Here is a 21,229-nt window from a genome sequence, read left to right as displayed (position 1 = left end):
TATGCACAGATATTTCAAATGGCTTTTCAAGCCTAAGCACAAGCCCAAGCACAGTTAATTGCACAGGCGCACACATCCACTCCAGTGCCAGCACCAGTGGTGCCTACAATTGACTGTAATTATGAAAGAATCAGGAAGATGGGGGCTACAGAATTTGAAGGTACCCTAGACCCAGAGATTGTTGAAAGATGGTGGGAAAAAGTCGAAGATGTGATGAATTTGGTAGATTGCACTCCAGAGAATCGACTTAAGTATGTTGTTTCTTTATTCGTGGGTAATGCCTTGATTTGGTGGAAGTCTGTAAAGAGGGGATATGAGCCAAGAGAAATAACTTGGGCTGAGTTTCAGAAAAAGTTTGATGATAAATACAGACTTAAGATGTACCGAGACAAGAAGAGGATGGAGTTCCTAAATTTAGTGCAAGGGGATGATCAGACAGTGGCAGAATATGAACTCCGTTTTGCGGCACTAGCCAAGTATGCACCAGAAGCAATTGCGACGCAGGAGGATCGTTGTTAGCATTTTGAGCAGGGGTTACGACCAGAGATCAGAAGAAGCCTCGCAGTCAGAATTACAAATTTTAAAACTCTTATTGAATCAGCATTCCGGATGGAAGAAGCAATAATGGAGGACAAGAAGAAGGGGGAAGAGAAGAGGAAATCAATGTATACAATAGGGGAATCGAGTAGGTTGACTAAGAGGGAACCGTTCGCTCATTCTCAGCGGGAAGTGGGAGTTTTACACGTGGTGGTCCCATTTTTAGAGGAAGTTGGACAGAGGTTTGGGGGATCCACGGGCTTTAGCAGAGGTTCATTCGAACGTAGCTCATTTGTTATGCCTTCTATTGGATCAGGAAGGGGAGCTGGACCGAGTTATGGTCGAAGACCAATTTTTTCTCCGAGCTATTCTACTTGTGGAAGACAACATCAAGGACCATGTTGGCGACAGGATGATATACCAAAGACTTGATATCGCTGTGGAGGTAGAGGACACATAGCCAGAAATTGTTCCAATCAGACTGTGGGTGTGGTTGAAAGTGTTGCTAGTGGGACTCAGAGCCAAAGTAGTGTTGGGAGTAGTGACAGAGGAGCTAGCAGAGGCAAAGGCAACAGAGATAGTGGCCACGCTATTGGTAGTAGTATGAGGGGGGCTGGAACACAAGTTACTCAAGGACAGACCCAGACAAGAATATATAATATTACCAGAGAGGAGGCCCCAGCATCAAATGATGTGATATCAGGTACGATATTGTTATCTGACATTATGGCTTATGTTCTGATTGATCCTGGCTCTATACATTCATATATTTCATTTGAATTTGCATCTAAAATACCGGGAGAGAATAGTCCGTTGGGATGTAATTTGATGGTTTATTTGCCCGTGGGAGGAGGTGTGGTAGTGAACAGTGTTAGGAAAGGGAGCTTAGTAAGAATTCGAGATGTAAATTTACCTGTAGACCTTATAGTGCTGGATTTGAAGGAGTTTGATGTGATTCTGGGGATGGATTGGTTAGCGCAACATAAAGCAATAGTTGATTGTTATAAAAAGGAAGTGATAATCGAATGTTTTGGCGAATCAAAAGTAATATTTGTGGGGGATCGTCAGGTAGTACCAGTTTGTGTAATATCAGCTATGGAGGCCAGACGATTGATGTTAGAGGGTTGTGAAGCATATCTAGCCCATGTGGTAGATACCGAAAAGGTTAATCCCACATTGGAGGAAATTCCGGTAATGAGAGACTTCCCTGGAGTATTTCCTGATGACTTACCAGGATTGCCACCGCATAGGAAAGTGGATTTTGCCATAAAAACTCTCCCGGGAATTGCCCCAATTTCTATTGCGCCGTATAGAATGGCCCCAGTGGAATAACAAAGCTCAAAAAGCAAATCGAAGAATTATTTGGAAAAGGGTTTATCAGGCTGAGTACTTCATGGTGGGGAGCACCAATGCTGTTTGTGAAGAAGAAAGATGGGAGTATGAGGTTATGCGTCGATTACCACCAATTAAATAGGTAATAGTGAAGAATAAATATCCATTGTCGAGGATTATGACCTGCTAGACCAGTTAAAGGGAGCTACACTATTTTCAAAGATCGATTTGAGGAGTATTTCCTGATGACTTACCAGGATTGCCACCGCATAGGGAAGTGGATTTTGCCGTAGAAACTCTCCCAGGAGTTGCCCCAATTTCTATTGCGCCGTACAGAATGGCCCCAGTGGAATTACAAGAGCTCAAAAAGCAAATTGAAGAATTATTGGGGAAAGGGTTTATCAGGCCGAGTACTTCACCGTGGGGAGCACCAGTGCTGTTTGTGAAGAATAAAGATGGGAGTATGAGGTTATGCGTCGATTACCGCCAATTAAATAGGGTAACAGTGAAGAATAAATATCCACTGCCGAAGATTGATGACCTGCTAGACCAGTTAAACAGAGCTACACTATTTTCAAAGATCGATTTGAGGTCTGGTTATTGGCAGTTGAGGATAACAGAGAATGACATACCGAAGACAGCTTTCCGTACTCGTTATGGTTATTATGAGTTTCTGGTGATGCCCTTTGGGTTAACAAATGTACCAGCGGCATTCATGGCATTGATGAACTGTACGTTTCAAGAATATTTGGATCACTTTGTTATTGTGTTTATAGATGATATTTTGGTATACTCGAGGAATAGAGAAGAGCATGAGCAACATTTGAGGATAGTCTTACAGATTTTGACAGAAAAGGAGTTATATGCTAAGTTAAGCAAATGTGAATTTTGGGTAAATCAGGTGGTTTTCTTCGTGCATGTAGTATCTGGTGATGGGGTTAAGCCTGACCCTTCAAAAGTAAAGGCTATTATGGAATGGAGAGTGCCAAAGAATGCCACTGAAGTCCGAAGCTTCTTAGGGTTGGCTGGATAATTACAGGAGATTTGTTGAGGGTTCCTCTATAATTGCCGGTCCTCTAACCAAGTTGCCCAGAAAGGGGGTAGAATTTCAGTTGGAATGAACAGTGTCAACAAAGTTTTGATGAGTTGAAGAAGAGACTGACCTCCAATCCGATTTTGGTTTTGCCGTCTGGTAGTGGTGGATATATAGTGTATATAGATGCTTCTAAACAGGGTTTGGGATGTGTGTTGATGCAAAACGAAAAGGTAATTGCTTATGCGTCCCGCCAATTTTGGAACCATGAGTTAAATTATCCCACACATGACTTGGAGTTAGCCACGATTGTGCATGCACTGAAGATCTGGAGACATTACTTATATGGAGAAAAATTTCAGATCCTTACTAACCAAGAAGAAATTGAATTTGAGACAGAGAAGATGGATAGAATTGCTGAAGGATTATGATTGCACTATTGACTTTCATCCAGGGAAAGCGAACGTGGTAGCAGATGCCTTGAGTAGAAAGAGTTCAAGTACATTAGCCAATCTGGGGAGTCATAATCAGACATTGCTACTCGAGATGAGGTCTATGAATACGAAACTGGAGGTTGATCAAGTAGCGGGTTTATTGGCAGCCTTGTAAATTAAGCCAGACTTCGTGGATCAGATCAAAGAAGCACAGACTCGAGATCCTTTCTTATTATAAATGCTGGAAAGAATAAGACTTGGTAAGAAAATAAATTTCTCGATAAGAGTTGATGGAATAATAATAAATGGGGGACGAGTTTGTGTGCCTGCTATAGATGGGTGACGCAAAGCGATTTTGCGAGAAGCTCATAATGCACCATATGCAATGCACCCTGGTACTACAAAAATGTATCGAAATTTAGAACCTTATTACTGGTGGCAGACTATGAAGAAGAATGTGGCTGAATTTGTGGCTAAATGTATGACATGTCAACAAGTAAAGGCAGAACATCAGGCACCAGTAGGTAAACTGCGACCTCTATCAATACCAGAATGGAAGTGGGAGAAGATCACTATAGATTTTATCGTAGGGTTGCCACGAACACTCAGAAAGCACGACGCTATTTGGGTAAGTGTGGATAGATTGACAAGATCTGCTCACTTCTTGCCAGTACGAATAATTGATTCACTAGATAAGTTAGTTGGGTTATACATTTCCGAGATAGTGAGATTACATGGAGTGCCTATATCGATTGTGTCAGACAGAGATCCCCGGTTTACCTCACGCTTTTGGGAAAGTTTACAAAGGGCATTGGGCACAAAGTTACATTTCAGTACCGCATTTCATCCTCAAACAGATGGGCAATCAAAAAGAACGATCCAAACCTTAGAAGATATGATGAGAGCTTGTACAATGGAGTTTAAGGGTAACTGGGATGATCATCTACCTCTAATGGAGTTTGCACATAATAATAGTTTCCATTCCAGTATCGGTATGGCCCCATATGATGCTTTATATGGAAGAAGGTGTCGCAATCCGATTTGTTGGGATGTAGAAGGATTAAGACAACTAGAAGGTCCTGAATTGGTGCAGGAAACAGTGAAAAAGGTAAAGGTAGTTAAGAAGTGTTTGAAAGCAGCACAAGATCGACAAAAAAATTATGTTGATCAACACCGAAGGGAGATGGAGTGTGAAGTAGGTGATAAGGTTTTCCTAAAGATATCTCCTTGGAGGGGAATTTTGAGGTTTGGCAAGCAAGGGAAGCTGAGTCCGAGATACATTGGGCCGGATGAAATTATTGAAAGAATCGGACCACTGGCATATCAACTGGCATTACCAGCAGAGTTGTCACAAATACATTATGTTTTCCATGTCTCAATGCTGCGACGATATCGGTCTGATCCTAGCCACATTATTCGTGAGTCGGAGATAGAGATTTCTGAGGAGTTAACATATGTGGAGGAGCCTGCAGAGATTTTGGATAGAAATGTAAGGAAATTAAGAAATAAAGATATACCGATGGCAAAAGTGAGATGGAGTCATCATTCCCCAAGGGAGGCGACTTGGGAGGTTGAGGAGCATATGAAAGTGAAATATCCCTATTTATTCCATTGAGCGGGTAAGTTACTTAAATTTCGGGGACGAAATTTTTATTAGGAGGGGAGAATTGTGACGTCTGTAGAATTTTCACATAATGAGAAGACTAATTGGTAATTATTAGGAATTTAAATTTAATTAGTAAATAAATAATAGATTGAATGTGGGATATAATAAAATTTGAACGGGTTAAATTGAAATTCGTTATAATATTTGGGAGCAAATTATATTAATTAAGAAAGTTAAGAAGGACGTAAAAGTAATTATTTAAAAAGATTTATTTTAAAAAAAAAAAGAAACAAAAGATGGTGGGCAGTGGCATGTGCTGCCACCGCCTCACCAACCATTAAATATATATATGTATGTTAATTGCACACACACACTCATATTTACACACCCACACCGACGCAGCAACTACGGAAAACAGAGGTACGAATTTTGGACTTTTATTTTTAATAATTTATATAATTATACTATTTAATTACTTCGTTTATTAAATGTTTTTTATATTGATTGATATACTATTTAATCGGAGTATTTTATGATTTTGGCTATTTAAATTAGTGTCAAATTAAATATCACAATTGCTATAAAAATAATATAGTTGGGCAATTAAATTATTTGATTTGTTAGATTAAAGTATAATGATAGCAAATTTACACAATCCCATTGGGATGATTAACCAAATATGTAATTCTATGTACTATTTCTTAATTAAATTGTATAGCAACGATAAATTGACAGAAAATTCATAGAATATTCCGGAAGTTATATTTTAGAAATATTATGTTATTAATGAGGAAAAAGGAGGTTTCGGTGGTAATATAATTTACAAATATTATTAAAAATGATAGTTACAAATATATAAGGGGTTTTTGGTTAAGTGAATTCTTATGAATTATTTGGTAAATTAAATATATTGATTATATGTATAACATTCTATTATAGGACGTGACGACAAAGTAGAGGGTTGAGGAGTCCCTCGTGAATTGAAGTATTTTGGGATTTACGGTAAGTATAGCTAATTGGATTTATATATATATATGTGTGTGTGTAGTATTGTATATATTATATATATTGGTTTCTTGAATGCGAACGTGGACTTGGCTTTATATTATTATGTGTAGCTTTCGTATATTGATTGTTTATATAATTAGTTGTGGATTATTTGTTAGATTGTCATAATATTGGTGAAATTGTTACTATGTGATATGTGATGGTAATGTAGAGATATGCGGCATATGATTATGTGATAATCATATAATTGATTATTGATGAAATCAAATTGGGAGTTGTTATTGAGAAAGTGATTATTATAAAGAATAGAATGACGATTGTGAGTTGAAATAATAGATGATGCTTGCCTAGTTGGGAACACAGTTAATGGTTTATGAAAATGTGATTGATGATAATGTGATTGATATTGAGATATGAAAAATATATGATTTAAGCTAGGTACCATGGCGCATAAGGTACCGGGTATTTCGGGCAGCGGGGAATATCCTGTGCTGTTAGCTACACACTGGGCTGGTGTGGGGATACCATGTTTGTTGTGATGTCCTGTGCTAATATTGCTACAAAGTTGAAGTAAAAGAGTGTGAGGATATCACACAACGGGTTCCTGTGCTGTATATGATATGAGATAGCCGGCGAAACTATTGACTGATGTATACCAATTAGAGTAAGTGGGGCCCTTAACTAATAAACGATAATGTCGAATATTGTTTCATGGATTGATTTATAGTTGTGAGTATGTATTACTGCTTATATCTGATGTTGCTATATGACTAATGAGTGTTAGTAAATGTGACTGCATGTACGTGAATTGTTGCCTGTATATATATATATAAACTGACTGGCTATACTTATTGAGTAGGCAGCGCATTCCTTGCCACGTACTTTTCAGGAGATAGGTCACACTGAGTAGCCACATTGGACTTTGAGCTGTGCCGTCGTCTTAATTAGGTGGGTCAGCCGTAACATTTGAGCCAGAGTTTTTGATTGTTGTGTGATAAATGTTTTGGTCTTTTATCGAGATTTGTGTTTTAAGTTGTGGTACGATTTTTCTTGAGGTTTTTGTACAGGAGCACATCTAGTGAGGGTAAATATAAACTTTTGGTGGTATCTAATACCTTTTGTGGTATATATATATTATATTAATAAATTAGACTTTATTTTACGGGTTGAAAGAGAATTACTTATAAAATGAGTTCTAATTTAAAAAAAAGGGTGAAATAGTGATAATTAGATGTAGCGAGTAGGGAGTGCTACAGTTCGATTCCTCCTTCCAGCCATGCCATTCAGTTGTGGCGTTCCAGGAGGAGCCATTGAGAGAGAATTTCATTCTCCTTTAAATAATCAATGAATTCACCACTTAAATATTATCCGCCTCAGCCCAACCGAAGGGCTTTAATTTTACGGCCAATTTGATTCTCGACTTCAAGTTTGTACTCCTTGAACTATCCAAAGGCCTCAGACTTGTACCTCATTAGGTAACCATAACCATACCATGAGTGATCATCAGTAAAGGTTATGAAGTATGAGAATCCTCCTCTAGCCGGAGTATTTAACGGTCCATAGAAGTCCGTATGGATCAAATCCAAAAGACCGTTGACAAGCGCACTTTTTCCAATAAAAGGCTTCTTAGTCATTTTTCCAAAGAAACAGAATTCACAAGTTGGTAGGCTGTCCAAATCGTCTACCTCTAGACTCTACTCTACAAACTTTCTCATCCTATCTTTTGAGATATAGTCTAGCCGTGCGTGCCACAACTGTGCGTTTTCATGATTATCTAATTTTCATTTGTGTTGAGCAGCCATAATTCAATTAGACTGTTGGAGAATATAAAGACCATTTACCAATGTACCAAGCAGATGATAGTTATTATCAATCATCAGATAAAAAATATATTGATCGTAAATATATAACCATCATTGTCTAAAACAGGGATGAAAATAATATTTTTGATCATGCTTGGTACATAATAACAGTCTTTTAATTGTATCTGAATATGATCACTAACAGCTAAGTCGAGAGATCCCACGGCATCCACAGCGACGACCTCCTCATCGCCTAGCCTCAAAATCATCTCATCTTTACTTAGTTTTTCGCTTCCTTCCAACACCTGTAAGTTATTGCAGATGTGAGCTTCACAACTGATATCCAATATCCAAGAAGCAAAATTAGTTATCATGGTCACTTCAATCACAAACTTACTTGGGTTGGAGAGAGTTGTGGGAACTCCCTCTTCCAATGCCCCTTTCCTTGGCAATGATTGCAGACATTATTTGTCTCCGACCGCAGAGAACCACCAACCTTCCCTTTCCCTTTGTCCATCCCTATGGGAGTAGTAGGGGCACTCAAAGCGCTAGCTGTGGTTGCGATGGCTTTTCCCTTGCCCTTCTTCCTCTTTCAGTATCCGGCCCTCTTATCTTTTGCTTTGGAGGTTGAAGCCTCTCCTATCAAAACCGTCGACGTAGACTTGTGGGTCGTCGCCTTGTATTAGACCAGCATATTAGTTAACTCATGCATAGACTTCTCAAGTCCCTTCATGTTGTAGTTAATAATAAACGGGTCGTAGGGCGGAGGAAGTAACTGAAGGATCAGCGTCAATGTATGTGTCATTGTCAAGCTCAGCTTTAAGGTCTTCGAGCTTTTCAACTAGGGATAGCATCTTAACCCCATGACTTTGTACAGACGATCCTTCGGCCATCTTGGTCCCGAAGAATACTTTTGTGGCGGTATATCTAATATGCCTATCAGGAACAGACTTCCTTCATGTGGAGCATTATTGAGGGAACATCCTATCTCATATTACTTCTGGATGTCATTGGATATCGAAGCCAATATGATACTATGAACCTTGCGGTTGTCCTCATGCCACTTCTCTTACGTGACGCGTTCTTCAGGCGAGGACCCTTCCGGCAAGGCTGTTGGGAGTGGCTTGTCCAAGATATAGTCCTGGTTCTCGAAATCAAGGACAATCCTCAGATTTTGCAGCCAGTCATTGTAGTTCGTGCGATTGAATTTACTAGTCTCCATTATCATTGTTAAAGGATTCTTAGATATTTTCTAGACAATAGAAAATTAAACAGAAATCTGCGAATGATTGTAATATTATGATTAAGTTTAAAGACTTGGTCTTTACTCTTTACTCTTATTCTTTAACTCTTTACTCTTTAGCCTAGTACTATCAAATGGGATTTTCGGAATAGCCTTTCTTAGTAGGCTTAGGATCTACAAGCGAATTTGCCATGCCCCGCTCTTATGATTCACATAGTAAAAGCCTCGTGGAATATCCAATACCATTCGCATCCCATGAGATTCCCAAGATCTTTTGCCTCACCTCATCACATGATCCCGAGGACTCCATGCAAATCATGCTGCTCGGTGTTAAACTCGACCCATCAATCAAATCACACCTCAATTTTCGCCCCCGATGACTCGTGAGATAGGAAACAACGAGTGAATTCCTTTGTTCATAACAATAATGCAGCTTGCCAACTATTCCAAATGTCCCACAACTCATGAGACTACATTTGAAAAGCGGTAGTTTCCTCAAGATATTGCTATGGATGGAAAGCCTAGACTAATCGAAATGCCATTTCGATCCAAGTCCATTTGTGGGCTTAATATTTTTTTAGTGTTGGGCTGAACCGATCAATCAAATCACACCTCAATTGTCGCCCCCCACGACTCATGAGACAGGAAAACATTGAGCGTGTTCCTTTGTTTACAAAAATGGTGCAGCTTGCCTCTAGTCCAAATGTGCCACGACTCGTGAGAGCACACTTAGGTAGTGGCAGCTTCTTCAATATATTATTGTGGATGGAAATTTTAGACAGATCAAACCATTTTGATCCAAGTCCATTTTAGGCCCTTACACTTCAATTAGGTCCAACCAAGTGAGAGTTAATTATGAGTTGTTTGACTGAGACCTCATCACATTTAACATTACATGCATAAATATCAAATATTTAAAGCATTTAAATAAACACATCGTATGCAATGAAACCTATCATACCCTATTGGATCATCATAAGCCCAACCTATGCGACCCACTGTGCCCGCAGTGAGTCTAAGGTCTGTTTAAGGTGGCCCGATGCTATCCATCAACATATAGATGGGCCTTGTGATATCTCTATAGGCCGTCTTCTCCATGGGCCTCTACCTTCGTGGGCTTTTTTCTCCATGGGCTTGCTCAAAATGAAAAATCTCACCAAAAATGTCCTATACTACTCTCATTACAATTGAATAAGAAACCCCGATCAGAAGTCGGGGGGAGTACATTAGGACGAAGATAGCAAGCCTTATTATTCTACGGCTAAAAATGAGGAGGGAGGAGAAAATAAAATCACAAGAGCACACCGACCCACCCAACAAAAATTAAAAAGCATACATGCGATCTAGGGCTCCATGATCGTCCATTCATATACATTCTAGCACATAATAATAATTAATCATGCTAAGACAAGAAAATGAACATCCTAAAAGTATTGCGATATCCAATATCACGATAAACAATTATATGCAAAAAATAATAAGTGTAAAATATGCAACTCATATGGATGATTAAACGTCATGCATCTAATGTACGTAACTAATCCAAATTAACTAAAGCAATTTAATTCTAGGAAAAATCCATTTTTTTTCAAAATTAAATCAGCAATAATTAATATTTTTCAGAAAATATGCAAAAATTGAAAATTCAATTTTCCAAAAAATGGGGAAAAATGGCCCACCCATAGACAGCAGCAGCACAACGGCTGCACAACCGACCGAGCGCGCAAGCGCGCTAGCTCCCGTGCCAGCATGCGACACTGCTACAGACCAACTTTCTTCCCTTTTTTTTCGATTTCCACACATTAAACTAAAATTAAAACAAGTATTTTATCAGAAAATCCAATTTTCATAAAATACTTAAAACATCCAAAATTGTAAATTTTAAACAAATTAATTTTCTCATATAATTATCCGAGAATAAGCAAAAAATATATCACAATTTAAAAGCAATAAAGAATACATTGTCATGCTTATTCACACAAAATTGTAGCCACTACAGCGAACCGGGCTCTAATACCACTAGAAACAGCACCACGAGGTGTGAGTGGATCGATGCGAGAACGCGCAAGCAGAACCGATTAAAATAAAGTGAAATCGCAATGAAACCATAATTCCAAGGGATGTACCCTTGGAGTTCCCGGTTATTTGATGTAGTTAATAAAATTAACGGAGCTATTGGTAGAATGAAAAACGAAAGGAACAAAAAACTTAAATCAATAATTACTTTTCTTGATTTATTTCGAACTTCCTTCGTTGATTCGTTCACCCAAGGCCTCAACGTAGACACTCTCTAAAGTCGCGTCCACACCATACTAGAACTTCGGATTCCTAGATTCAATTTGCTAAGAAAAGAATTGAGGAGAAGACCACATTAAGTGTGCACAAGAGGGGGGTTCAGCCGAGTGGAAAGAGAGAAAATTATTTTCTTACTTTGTTATGTAATCATTAGTTATTCCAAATAACTAATATACATATATATAAATATATATACCTTCAGTGGATGCATTAAAACATATAGGTTTATTTAACCATCCATAACGTAATAATCCTTTATTCCAAACAAAGGATGACTAACATGGCATTTTCAAAAAATAATATTGTTAGTCAATAATTTTATTTTCCATTCATTTCCACCAACTTAATTAATGGGCTTGGGCCGATTTTAATTAATTAAAATACTAGGCTCAATTAATTAAGTTCAATTTAATTAAAGCCCATTTAATTAAGTCTATCATGTATTTAATCCAATTAAATATATGAATCCAATAAGTCTTTATTAAATAATAAATCGAACTTATTAAATAATAAGGGCAAGCCCAATATTAATTAATCCAATCAATTTATCATTTGGTTTATCCATCCAATGGATCCCTCTCATATGTAAGTAATCCAATTACTAACGGAATTAATTTCTCGTCCCTCTTTGGTGATTTGTGTACGACTATTTAGGTTGATTTTTCAGCTAGAGTTGGGCTACTGTCTAACACTATTATTAATTAAATTCAATTTAATTAATAATTCTTGATCAACCTTTGATCAAAAAAGCCCGTCATCATGGCTGGTTGTCTAGCAACGTCCATGGCAATAGAGACTAGGCGAAAATCTATGTGAACTTTTAGGCTCCCTGTTGTTCAAGGTGGCCTGTGGGTTTTGTTGTGATGTTTGATAGAAACGCAAATATAAACGTAATGAGCACAACAAATGAAATGCCAATAGCAAATACTCATTTTATTCACTGAACAATATTACAGAAAATTGAGTTATTGCATAATAGTTTACAAGGGTCACCTATTCTAACAATGTTTATATGCTTAACATCACAACAAAGACCACAAACCAAATTGTACAGCCTATGTAGTTGAGTTGCGCATAGGATGATGGCCATGAAACTAATTTCTAAAGGTTAGGTTTGAAACGTTACAAGTCGGGACCTCGAGATTGGGCATCGAAAGTCCTATTGAGACTTGCACTAAAATTGCATTTATTGGATGAGTGTTGTATTTCATCGGCAACAGACATTGGACGTCTATACAATTTTAGTGGGTGGTTGACAAAGTTGTCAAGCTGACTAAACTGACTCGCGGGAAGTCGTCATATGAAAGCCTTAGAGGTTTGATCGGTATGACTAGATCTTCCTGGCTCCGTTTAATACGGAACTTGAGGAACCATGGTAGTTGCATGCATATGATAGTTGTATCTTGGATTTGACGAAAGATGACTGTATCTTTGATGTGGTCACTACAAGTCTTTCAGTGCAATCAGAATATGTAGTGACGACGGTGGGTTCCAAGTTAGAATCCGTCACCTGTCAGTATATGACAGTCGATTCTCTTATGCGCTTTGAGATGGTTCGTGCTCTTAGAGTCTGTGGCCACAACGATTGGTTGAGTCGAGAAGGATTTTCTACGTCAACCAATAGAGCAAACGCATTTCGAGTTACGAGCATAGTGTCTAGTCGAGGATGGAAACAGACGATCAATTTCATGTCCTAGACTTGGATCAGGAGATGGATGATGGAAGGACCGTACCCGTATGGCACTCGGAGGCCTAAATATTCACACCAACATTCACCTAGTCTCTAGTGCTATGTGGTGACGGGAATTTTCGATTAATGGTTGATTGAAAATAAATTAATTAAATTAGATTTAATTAATCATTATGCTGGACACAAGCGGAAACCTAAAGAGTCACACAAAAATCACTATGGTTGGAATTAATTTGGAATTAATTCGAGAAGAAATGAATTAATTTAATTGGATTAAATTAATTCAATGAGAATATATAAATGATTGGATCATTTATTTAATAATCGATTTTATGGATGACTCAAGAATTAATTAATTAGATTAATTAATTTTTGGCTTAACACCTTTAAATTAATTGGATTAATTTATTAGGTTTGGCTTACTTAATTGATCAATTAATTAGTATTTAGGCTTAGATTTATTTAATTGAATTAAATGAATTCTTGGATTTCGTTGAGCTAAAATTAATTTAATTAATTATTGTCCAATGGACTTTGGTTGGGCTTGATTTAATTTGATTAAATCAAGCCAGGCGCATATTTGAAGTCCAAGCCCATTTGAGGGTGGTTGGAACAATTTAAGAAGGAGTTGAAACTCCTCACCATGATGAACATAATGGAGGAGTATCTGAGGTTATATGCATGTGGTTGTAAAGGTTGTCTTGGAGGTAAACATAGTAGTTATTGGATTTCGGATTCAATTGTATGTAATATACAAAACTACACACATCTAACATAACCTCCTCCTAAGCCAAGAACTTTTGCTCTAAATTTTCTCTCCAAAAATATTCTCCTTTTGTTCAATATTGAATTGAATTCAAGTTTAAACATAAAACAATCCAAAAGCACTAAACAATAGTGTTATATTTGGAGTTGTTTTTCTTCTTGTTCTCTGTTCTATCTAGCAATAGAAAAAGAATTATACCTTTTCTATTTTATGGTGTGGACAACTTAGAGGAATTCTAGTTTGAATTCTCAAGTGAACGGAATGGGAGAACATAAAGGGAACAATGCACGTTGCTACTTTTCTAAAAAAACAAAAAGATAAAATTTCATGTTATGTTTTATGCTTTTAGTTTCATCCTCTAGCTACTTGTTTGGCATATTTATATGTTTATTATTATGCTTTTGACAGACACCGAACGCTAGAGAATTTCGAATGGAACACCCCTTTGGACAATTTAAATTTCTTTTTATTTCACGGTTCCATCACATTCTCGGATCATACCGACTCTTTTCAAAATTCAATTTCCCTTAGGATAACAAGTAAACCTGTACAAACCTAGTTTGCCTCCCACTAGTCCCTTAATGTATACTAGACCATCCCATATACTAAAGTACATTGTGGAAACAGGCTTGCCATGGCACATGGGCCAAGGTAGTTCAGTGAAAGAACAGTCGAACCAAGTCCAACAAGGTTCGATCCCTCCCTTATCACAGCACCGTTCAATTGTGGCACTCCAAAGATGGATTCTGTTGAGTGAGAATTCCATTCTCGTCAGACTCTTCAAGAACCCCCACTAAATACACACTACCTCGATTCAATCAAGGATTTAATTTTGCAACCAATTTGGTTCTCCACTTCAAGTCTAATTATTTGAACCTTCCAAAGGTCCTTAGACTTGTGAACCCCCTTCTGGCTCTGTGTATTCATACTCATAGATGTCTAATTAGATCCAATCGAATAGACTATTAGCAAGCACACTTTGTCCCACAAAGTGCTTCTCAGCCCTCATCTTGCTCAGGAAGGACTTCCAAGCTTGTAGACTCAACTTGTCTATTTCTAAACTCGTTGAATTCACCAGTTTCCTTATCACTAGAGAAATGTGACCTAGCTTCACATGTTAGATCTGTGAGTTTATCTTGATAATCTATTTTTACCATTTATTTTGAGCACTCATAATCTAATTATGAGATAATGTTGAAATAATTACATAAACAACCTAGCAGACAAGAATAACCATTCTTTGTCAAATGAAATAAGCATCATTGATCAATCACGTACTCCAAATTGTCCAACAATGAAAATACATAATTTGATCATGCTAGGTTATATAATTATATCCTATGAACTTTATCCTAACAGATTACTAATAGCTATGCCTATCTGGTCTTTTAAGCACAGTTGCAATAACCCTGCCATTTTTAAGTTTTAGGACCATTTCAAGACTTGCTAACCATTTGCAGATATGAGTTTTTACAGCTGGTATTCAATACTGTTAAGATTCAATAACAAATTATACCTTGATTATAGAGGACTTTGGGACACTTACTCTTCTATTTTTCATGAAAATTAATGCAAACATCTTTTAGAATCTATGACTGTCGAACCGCCTTCCTCTTCCCTTTATACATGTCCAGCTAGAAAACAAGAGCACTCTGAGCCCTTGCAATAGCTAATTTTGTCTTACGCTTCTTACTCCTCGAGCGTCCAGCCCTTTTGCCTTTCGCTTCTGAGATTGAAGCCTCCCCTACCAATACTAACGGCGCAGACTTTTCAATCGTTGCGCCGTACTAGACCAACATGTTTATCAACTGATGAAGGTCTTTTTCAAGCCCATTCATGTTATAACTCACGATAAACGAGTCAGAGGAAGGAGGGAGAGACTGAAGGATCACGTCAATGTACGTATCCTTTCCAAGATCAGCCTTAAAGTCCTTGAGCTTCTCCACAAGGGATTGCACCTCAACCCCATGCTCCTGTATAGAAGACCCTTCAATCATTTTGGCACCGAAAAATGCTTTTGTCACAGCATATCTAACATGCCGGTCAGGAACCGCATAAACCTGGCTCATGCGAAGCATTATCGATGGGCATCATCATGCCTATCATACTGTTTTTGGATGTCATTGGTCATTGACGCCAGTACGATATTGAGAACTTTCCGATTGTCCTTATGCCACTTCTCAAACGTCAAACGTTCTTTATATGTGGACCATTCCGGGAAGGCCCGAGGAAGATACCTATCCAGAACATAGGTTTGATTCTCAAAATCTAGGACAATTATAAGATTTTGTGGCCAATCACTGTAGTTTGTTCTGTTAAATTTATTAGTTTCAAGAAGTGCAGTGAGTGAATACTTAAACATTTACATCAAATGTAAACAGAAATTTAGTAGCTATTGTAATATTATATAACAAGTTTAAGACTTGGTATTCAGTCATTAACCTGTCTCACTATTTCTTCAAAAAGCCCACACTTTCAAGTGGGGTTTTCGAAAAATCATTTTCTAGTGGGCTTGGAGTCCACAAACACAATTCTAAATGCCCCGCTTTTATGATTCACACGAAAAAAAGTTTTATGGGAGGTAACCAATACCATTCTCATCCAATGAGATCCCCAAGTTATTTTTCCTCGCCTCTTCACGTGATCTCAAGGACTCCAAGTGAATTATGCTACTCAGCATTAGGCCCAACCCATCAACCAAATGAATATCTCAACTGTCGCCCCGACACGTGAGACAGGAAAACAGCAGTATATTCCCTTCGTGAGACGAAAGTAATATCCGCACTATATTATTGTGGATGGAAGTCTTGGATTTAATCAAACTATTTGAACTTCAATCCATTATAGGCCTAATATTTAACTTGTACCATCCAAGTGAGAGTTAAGTTTGTCCTAACCGAGACTTCGTCATTTTAAGATTTTGCATGTATTAGTTTTAATCATTGAGTATAAACAGATGCATTCCAAACACATCATACTTAAAATATTGAAACATACACCACATGAAAAATAAATCTAGCATGCCCCTGTTGGATGATCACAAGATCAATCCTAAAAATGACCCAATGAGCCCGCAGTGAGTCTATGGTCAATCTAGGGTGTGGCCTAACTATTGCAAAATATTAACCTATTATCATTCTAATGGGCCTTCCACTTTGTTCTTCTTTCATCGTGAGCTCCGTCCAACGGGCTTTTGCCTTCATTTCCTTGGAAGCATACATTTATTTAAAATGAATGAAACCTCACAATCCTAACTACACTAATTACAATTGAAATTGAAAACCCCAATCAAAAGTTGGGGGGTACAAAAGGAGGGAGAAAACAAGTCTTATTATTTCAAGGCTAAAAACAAAAGAAGGAATAAAGGCAAAGAGGCACGCAGGCATCACCCAACATAAAAGTAAATCACGTATTCGGTCAATGGGCTTTGTGATCATCCCCATTGTTTATCCAATAAACAATAATTAACACTATATCAAATATAAACATGTTAAATAACTAAATACAATTCATGTATTTAACAATAAATATCCAATATCAAGTACCAAAAATACAATTAAATGCAGAAAATAACACACTAATAATGCATTTAAAAAATGGATATCAACCATACATCTAGTGTACAATTTTTTTGTTTGTTTGAAAATTATTTTCAAATTAATTTATGGCACAATTTAATTCTAAAAAAATCTAATTTAACTAAAATTAATTAGTCAAAATTAATAATTTCAGAAAAATTATAGAAATTAGGAAAATCCAATTGTTTGAAAATTTTGATTTTTCTCATTTCTGCTAATTTTCTGAAATTATTAATTTTGGAAAATTTTAATTTTGGTTAAATTGAATTTTTCTAAAATTAAAATTATGCAATTAATTTAAAAATGGTTTCCAAACAAAAAAAATATATACATCGGATGTATTATGATATTCATTTTTTAATTTATTAGTGTGTTATTTTCTGTATTTAATTATATTTTTGGTATTTGATATTGGATATCTATTGCTAAATGCATAGATTGTATTTATTTTTTTAGCATGTTTATATTTGGTATAAATGTGTTAATTATTATTTATTGGATAAACAATGGGGATGATCACAAAATCCATTGGCCAAATGCATGGTTTACTTTTATGTTGGGTGATGTCTGCATGCTCTTTGTTTTAATTCCTTTTTCCATTTTTAGCCTTGAAATAATAAGGCTTGTTTTCTCCCTCCTTTTGTACTCCGCCCTAACTTTTGTTGGGATTTCCAGTTTCAGTTGCAATAAGTGTAGTTAGGAATGTGAGGTTTCATTTATTTTAAATAAATGTAAGCTTCTACGGAGATGAAGGTCTAGGTCGATTTGACGGAGCTCACGATGGAAGAATAACAAAGAGGAAGGTCCATTAGAATGATACTTAGTTACTATTTTGTAATAGTCGGGCTACATCCTAGATTGACCATAGACTGACTAGATGCTCGGTGGGTCACTCAGGATTGGGCTTGTGATCATCCAACAAGGGCGTGCTAGGCACGTTTTTGCATGTAGTATATGTTTTAATATTTGAAATATGATGTGTTTGGTATGCATCTGTTTATACTCCATGAGTAAAACTGATGCATGCAAAAATCTTATAGTAATGAGGTCTCGGTCACAACAAACTTAAACTCTAACTTAGATGGTCCAAGTTAAATATTAGGCCGATAATGGATTAAAATTCAAATGGTTTGATTAAATCCAATCCTTCAATCAATAACAATGTGGTGTGCATGCTACTTTCACCCATTAATGATCTCATGAGTCGTGGCAGCTTTGGAATGGAAGAAAGCTACACTATTATTGTAAACGAATGAAATATACTCCTATTTTTTCTATCTCACGAGTCCTGGGGGGCAGCAGTTGAGATATTCGTTTGGTTGATGGGTCGGGCCTAACGCTGAGTAGCGTGATTCGCTTGGAGTCCTCAAGATTATGTGAAGAAGCGAGGCAAAATAACTTCGGGATCTCAATTAATGAGAATGGTATAGGTTACCTCCCAAAAAGCCTTTTCCTGTGTGAATCGTAAAACTGGGGTATGGAGAATTGCGCTTGTGGACTCCAAGCCCATTAGGAAATGGTTTTGCGAAAACTCCAATTGAGAGTGGTGGGCTTTTTGAAGAAATAGTGGAACGGATTAATGACTGAAGATCAAGTCTTAAACTTGATATTTAATGTTATAATAATCTATTAAATTGCTATTTACATTTGATGTAGATGTCTCAGAATCCACTCACTATAAATGATTGAGGCTAATAAAATTTAACGGAACAAACTACAATGACTGGCTGCAAAATCTTAGGATTATTCTAGATTTTGAGAACCAGACCTATGTGCTGGATAGGTCTCTTTCTCGGGCCTTGCCGGAAGGGTCCACATGCGAATAACGCTTGACGTTTGAGAAATGGCATGAGGACAACCAAAAGGTTCACAGTATTGTACTAGCGTCATTGGCCAATGACATCTAGAAACAGTACGATAGGTATGATGATGTCCAATCGATAATGCTCCGCATGGGCCAGGTTTATTCGATTTCGGACCGGCATATTAGATGTGCTGTAACAAAAGCATTTTTCGATGTCAAGATGATTGAAGGGTCTTCTGCATAGGAGCATGGGGTTAAGATGCTATCCCTTGTAGAGAAGCTCAAGGACATCAAAGTTGATCTTGAAAAAGAGACATATATTGACATGATACATCAATCTCTTCTCCCTCCTTTGACCCGTTTATCATGAACTATAACATGAATGGTCTTGACAAAGACCTTTATGAGTTGATAAACATTTTGGTCCTGTACAAGGCAACGATTGAAAAGTCTGCGCCGTCGGTATTGGTAGGGGAAGCTTCGACCTCAAAAGCGAAAGGCAAAAGAACCGTATGCTGAAAAAGGAAGAAGGATAAGACAGAATCGGCTACTGCAAACGCTCAAAGCGCTCCTGTTACCCAACTGGGCATGGGCAAAGAGAAGAGGAAAGCAGTTCGACAATCATAGATTTCAAAAGATGTTTGCATTAATTGCCATGAAAAATAGAAGAGGGAGTGTCCCAAAGTCCTCTATAGTCAAGAGATAATTTATTATTGAGCCTTAACATGACTACTATAATATTTCTTGGGTATTGGTGGTTGTATAATTCATATCTGCAAATAGTTTGCGAGTGGTGAAAAAGAGTAGTAGGCTAAGGCAAACGGTCCTGAAACTTGGCAATGGTATGGTTGTTACTCTGTTGTTAAAGGACTAGATAGATTTAACTATTAGTGATTATGTTAGGATAAAGTAGATTGAACATAATTGTATAACTTAGCACATCAAAATTATGTTTTTTCATTATTTGACAATTTGGATTATATGATTTAGATAACTGATAGTTATTTTATTTGACAAAGAATGATTATTCTTGTCTGCTAGGTTGTTTACGTAATTATTTAAACATTAATCAAAGATATTTATCCAAAACAAATTAAAAAACATATGCACAAATAAAAAAATATATATTCACAAGTCGTAAATATTCAAACACTTGTCCCTATTTCTAGTCGGATAATTATTTTTGCAAACTCCAAATTCGGTTGAACACCCACTACTAATTGTAAGTCAATGTTCACCTATTATATTTATCCCCTCGTTTCATTTCATGTTCAAGTTTATGTTTCTAAAACATGTATCTAGTCTATCTAATTACAGTAAAACCTCTATAAATTAATACTCTATAAATTAATAAACTCTCTAAAATAATAAAATCCTCCGGTCCCGACTTGGGCCTTTGTAAAAAATCATCAAATTCGATAAGATAATAAAATAATAATTTTTCAGAAAATTCCTTTATAAATATTAGGTCCCATTAAAACTCTAAATTAATAATTCATAAATATTACAATTATAAATATTATGATAATTTACTAAAATATGAAATCTGTAATGCTTTACGCATTTGATCATTCATGGATGATTTTGCGATGCCTTTTAGATGAGAAGACATGGTTGGGTGTTATGAACTATTTTATTATCATATTGAGATTTATGTAGTATATGTTTCATTCATCATGCATGAATATATTTAATTGGTTATAATAGTTATTTAAGTGCAATGAATTAATATAAACATGTATATTTAAGTAATTCCATTGAATTGATACATGTGTCTATGAATATAATAGTTCATTGTTGCATGAATATAATCAATGAAACATATATGAATTTATTTATTTTCAATACATATGTACTAAATTTGCTGAATTTAAAAAGTCTCTCTTTTAATTAATAAAATATTAATTTATCGATAATTTAATATCTCTCTAAATTAATAAAATTTCATGGTCCCAAAGTTATTAATTTATAGAGGTTTTACTGTATACTGCATTGCGCATGTCTAATTTCATCAAAGAATATAAAGAAGATTTTTCTTGGGCTGTTAACTGTAGTATTAAATTTTGATATTTGCTTTAAGCCCCCCAGATAACGAACATGC

General features: G+C 36.6%; 1 protein-coding gene and 1 long non-coding RNA gene across 3 annotated transcripts; both read left to right on the top strand.

Moving 5' to 3' along the window:
• The first annotated feature begins 138 nt into the window (after nt 1-138).
• LOC148786590 (uncharacterized) lies at nt 139-1,869 on the top strand. The gene is made up of 4 exons (XM_088886185.1): nt 139-514; nt 602-768; nt 854-982; nt 1,057-1,869. Exons 1-4 carry the CDS (start codon nt 139-141, stop codon nt 1,867-1,869), a joined length of 1,485 nt encoding a protein of 494 aa, XP_088742311.1.
• Nucleotides 1,870-5,320: 3,451 nt separating this feature from the next.
• On the top strand, nt 5,321-7,050 carry LOC148786589 (uncharacterized). 2 transcript variants are annotated; one of them, XR_016067941.1, is made up of 3 exons: nt 5,321-5,362; nt 5,882-5,944; nt 6,810-7,050. It is a non-coding gene; the product is annotated as an uncharacterized LOC148786589 (long non-coding RNA). The 2 variants fall into 2 exon arrangements; XR_016067942.1 differs by having other exon boundaries at nt 6,385-7,050.
• The last annotated feature ends 14,179 nt before the right edge of the window (nt 7,051-21,229 follow it).

Source organism: Sesamum indicum, linkage group LG10, assembly GCF_026168435.1.
Source record: "Sesamum indicum cultivar Baizhima isolate 11 linkage group LG10, ASM2616843v1, whole genome shotgun sequence".
Taxonomy (NCBI): domain Eukaryota; kingdom Viridiplantae; phylum Streptophyta; class Magnoliopsida; order Lamiales; family Pedaliaceae; genus Sesamum; species Sesamum indicum.
Note: the sequence above shows the minus strand (reverse complement) of the source record. Positions and strands in the feature narration are given on the sequence as shown.

Coding starts and splice junctions, on each gene's coding strand:
- LOC148786590 (XM_088886185.1), top strand. CDS start 139: ATGGGGGCTACAGAATTTGAAGGTACCCTAGACCCAGAGATTGTTGAA. Junction 515..601: donor TGCGACGCAGGAGGATCGTT/GTTAGCATTTTG, acceptor TTATTGAATCAG/CATTCCGGATGGAAGAAGCA. Junction 769..853: donor TGGTCCCATTTTTAGAGGAA/GTTGGACAGAGG, acceptor CTATTGGATCAG/GAAGGGGAGCTGGACCGAGT.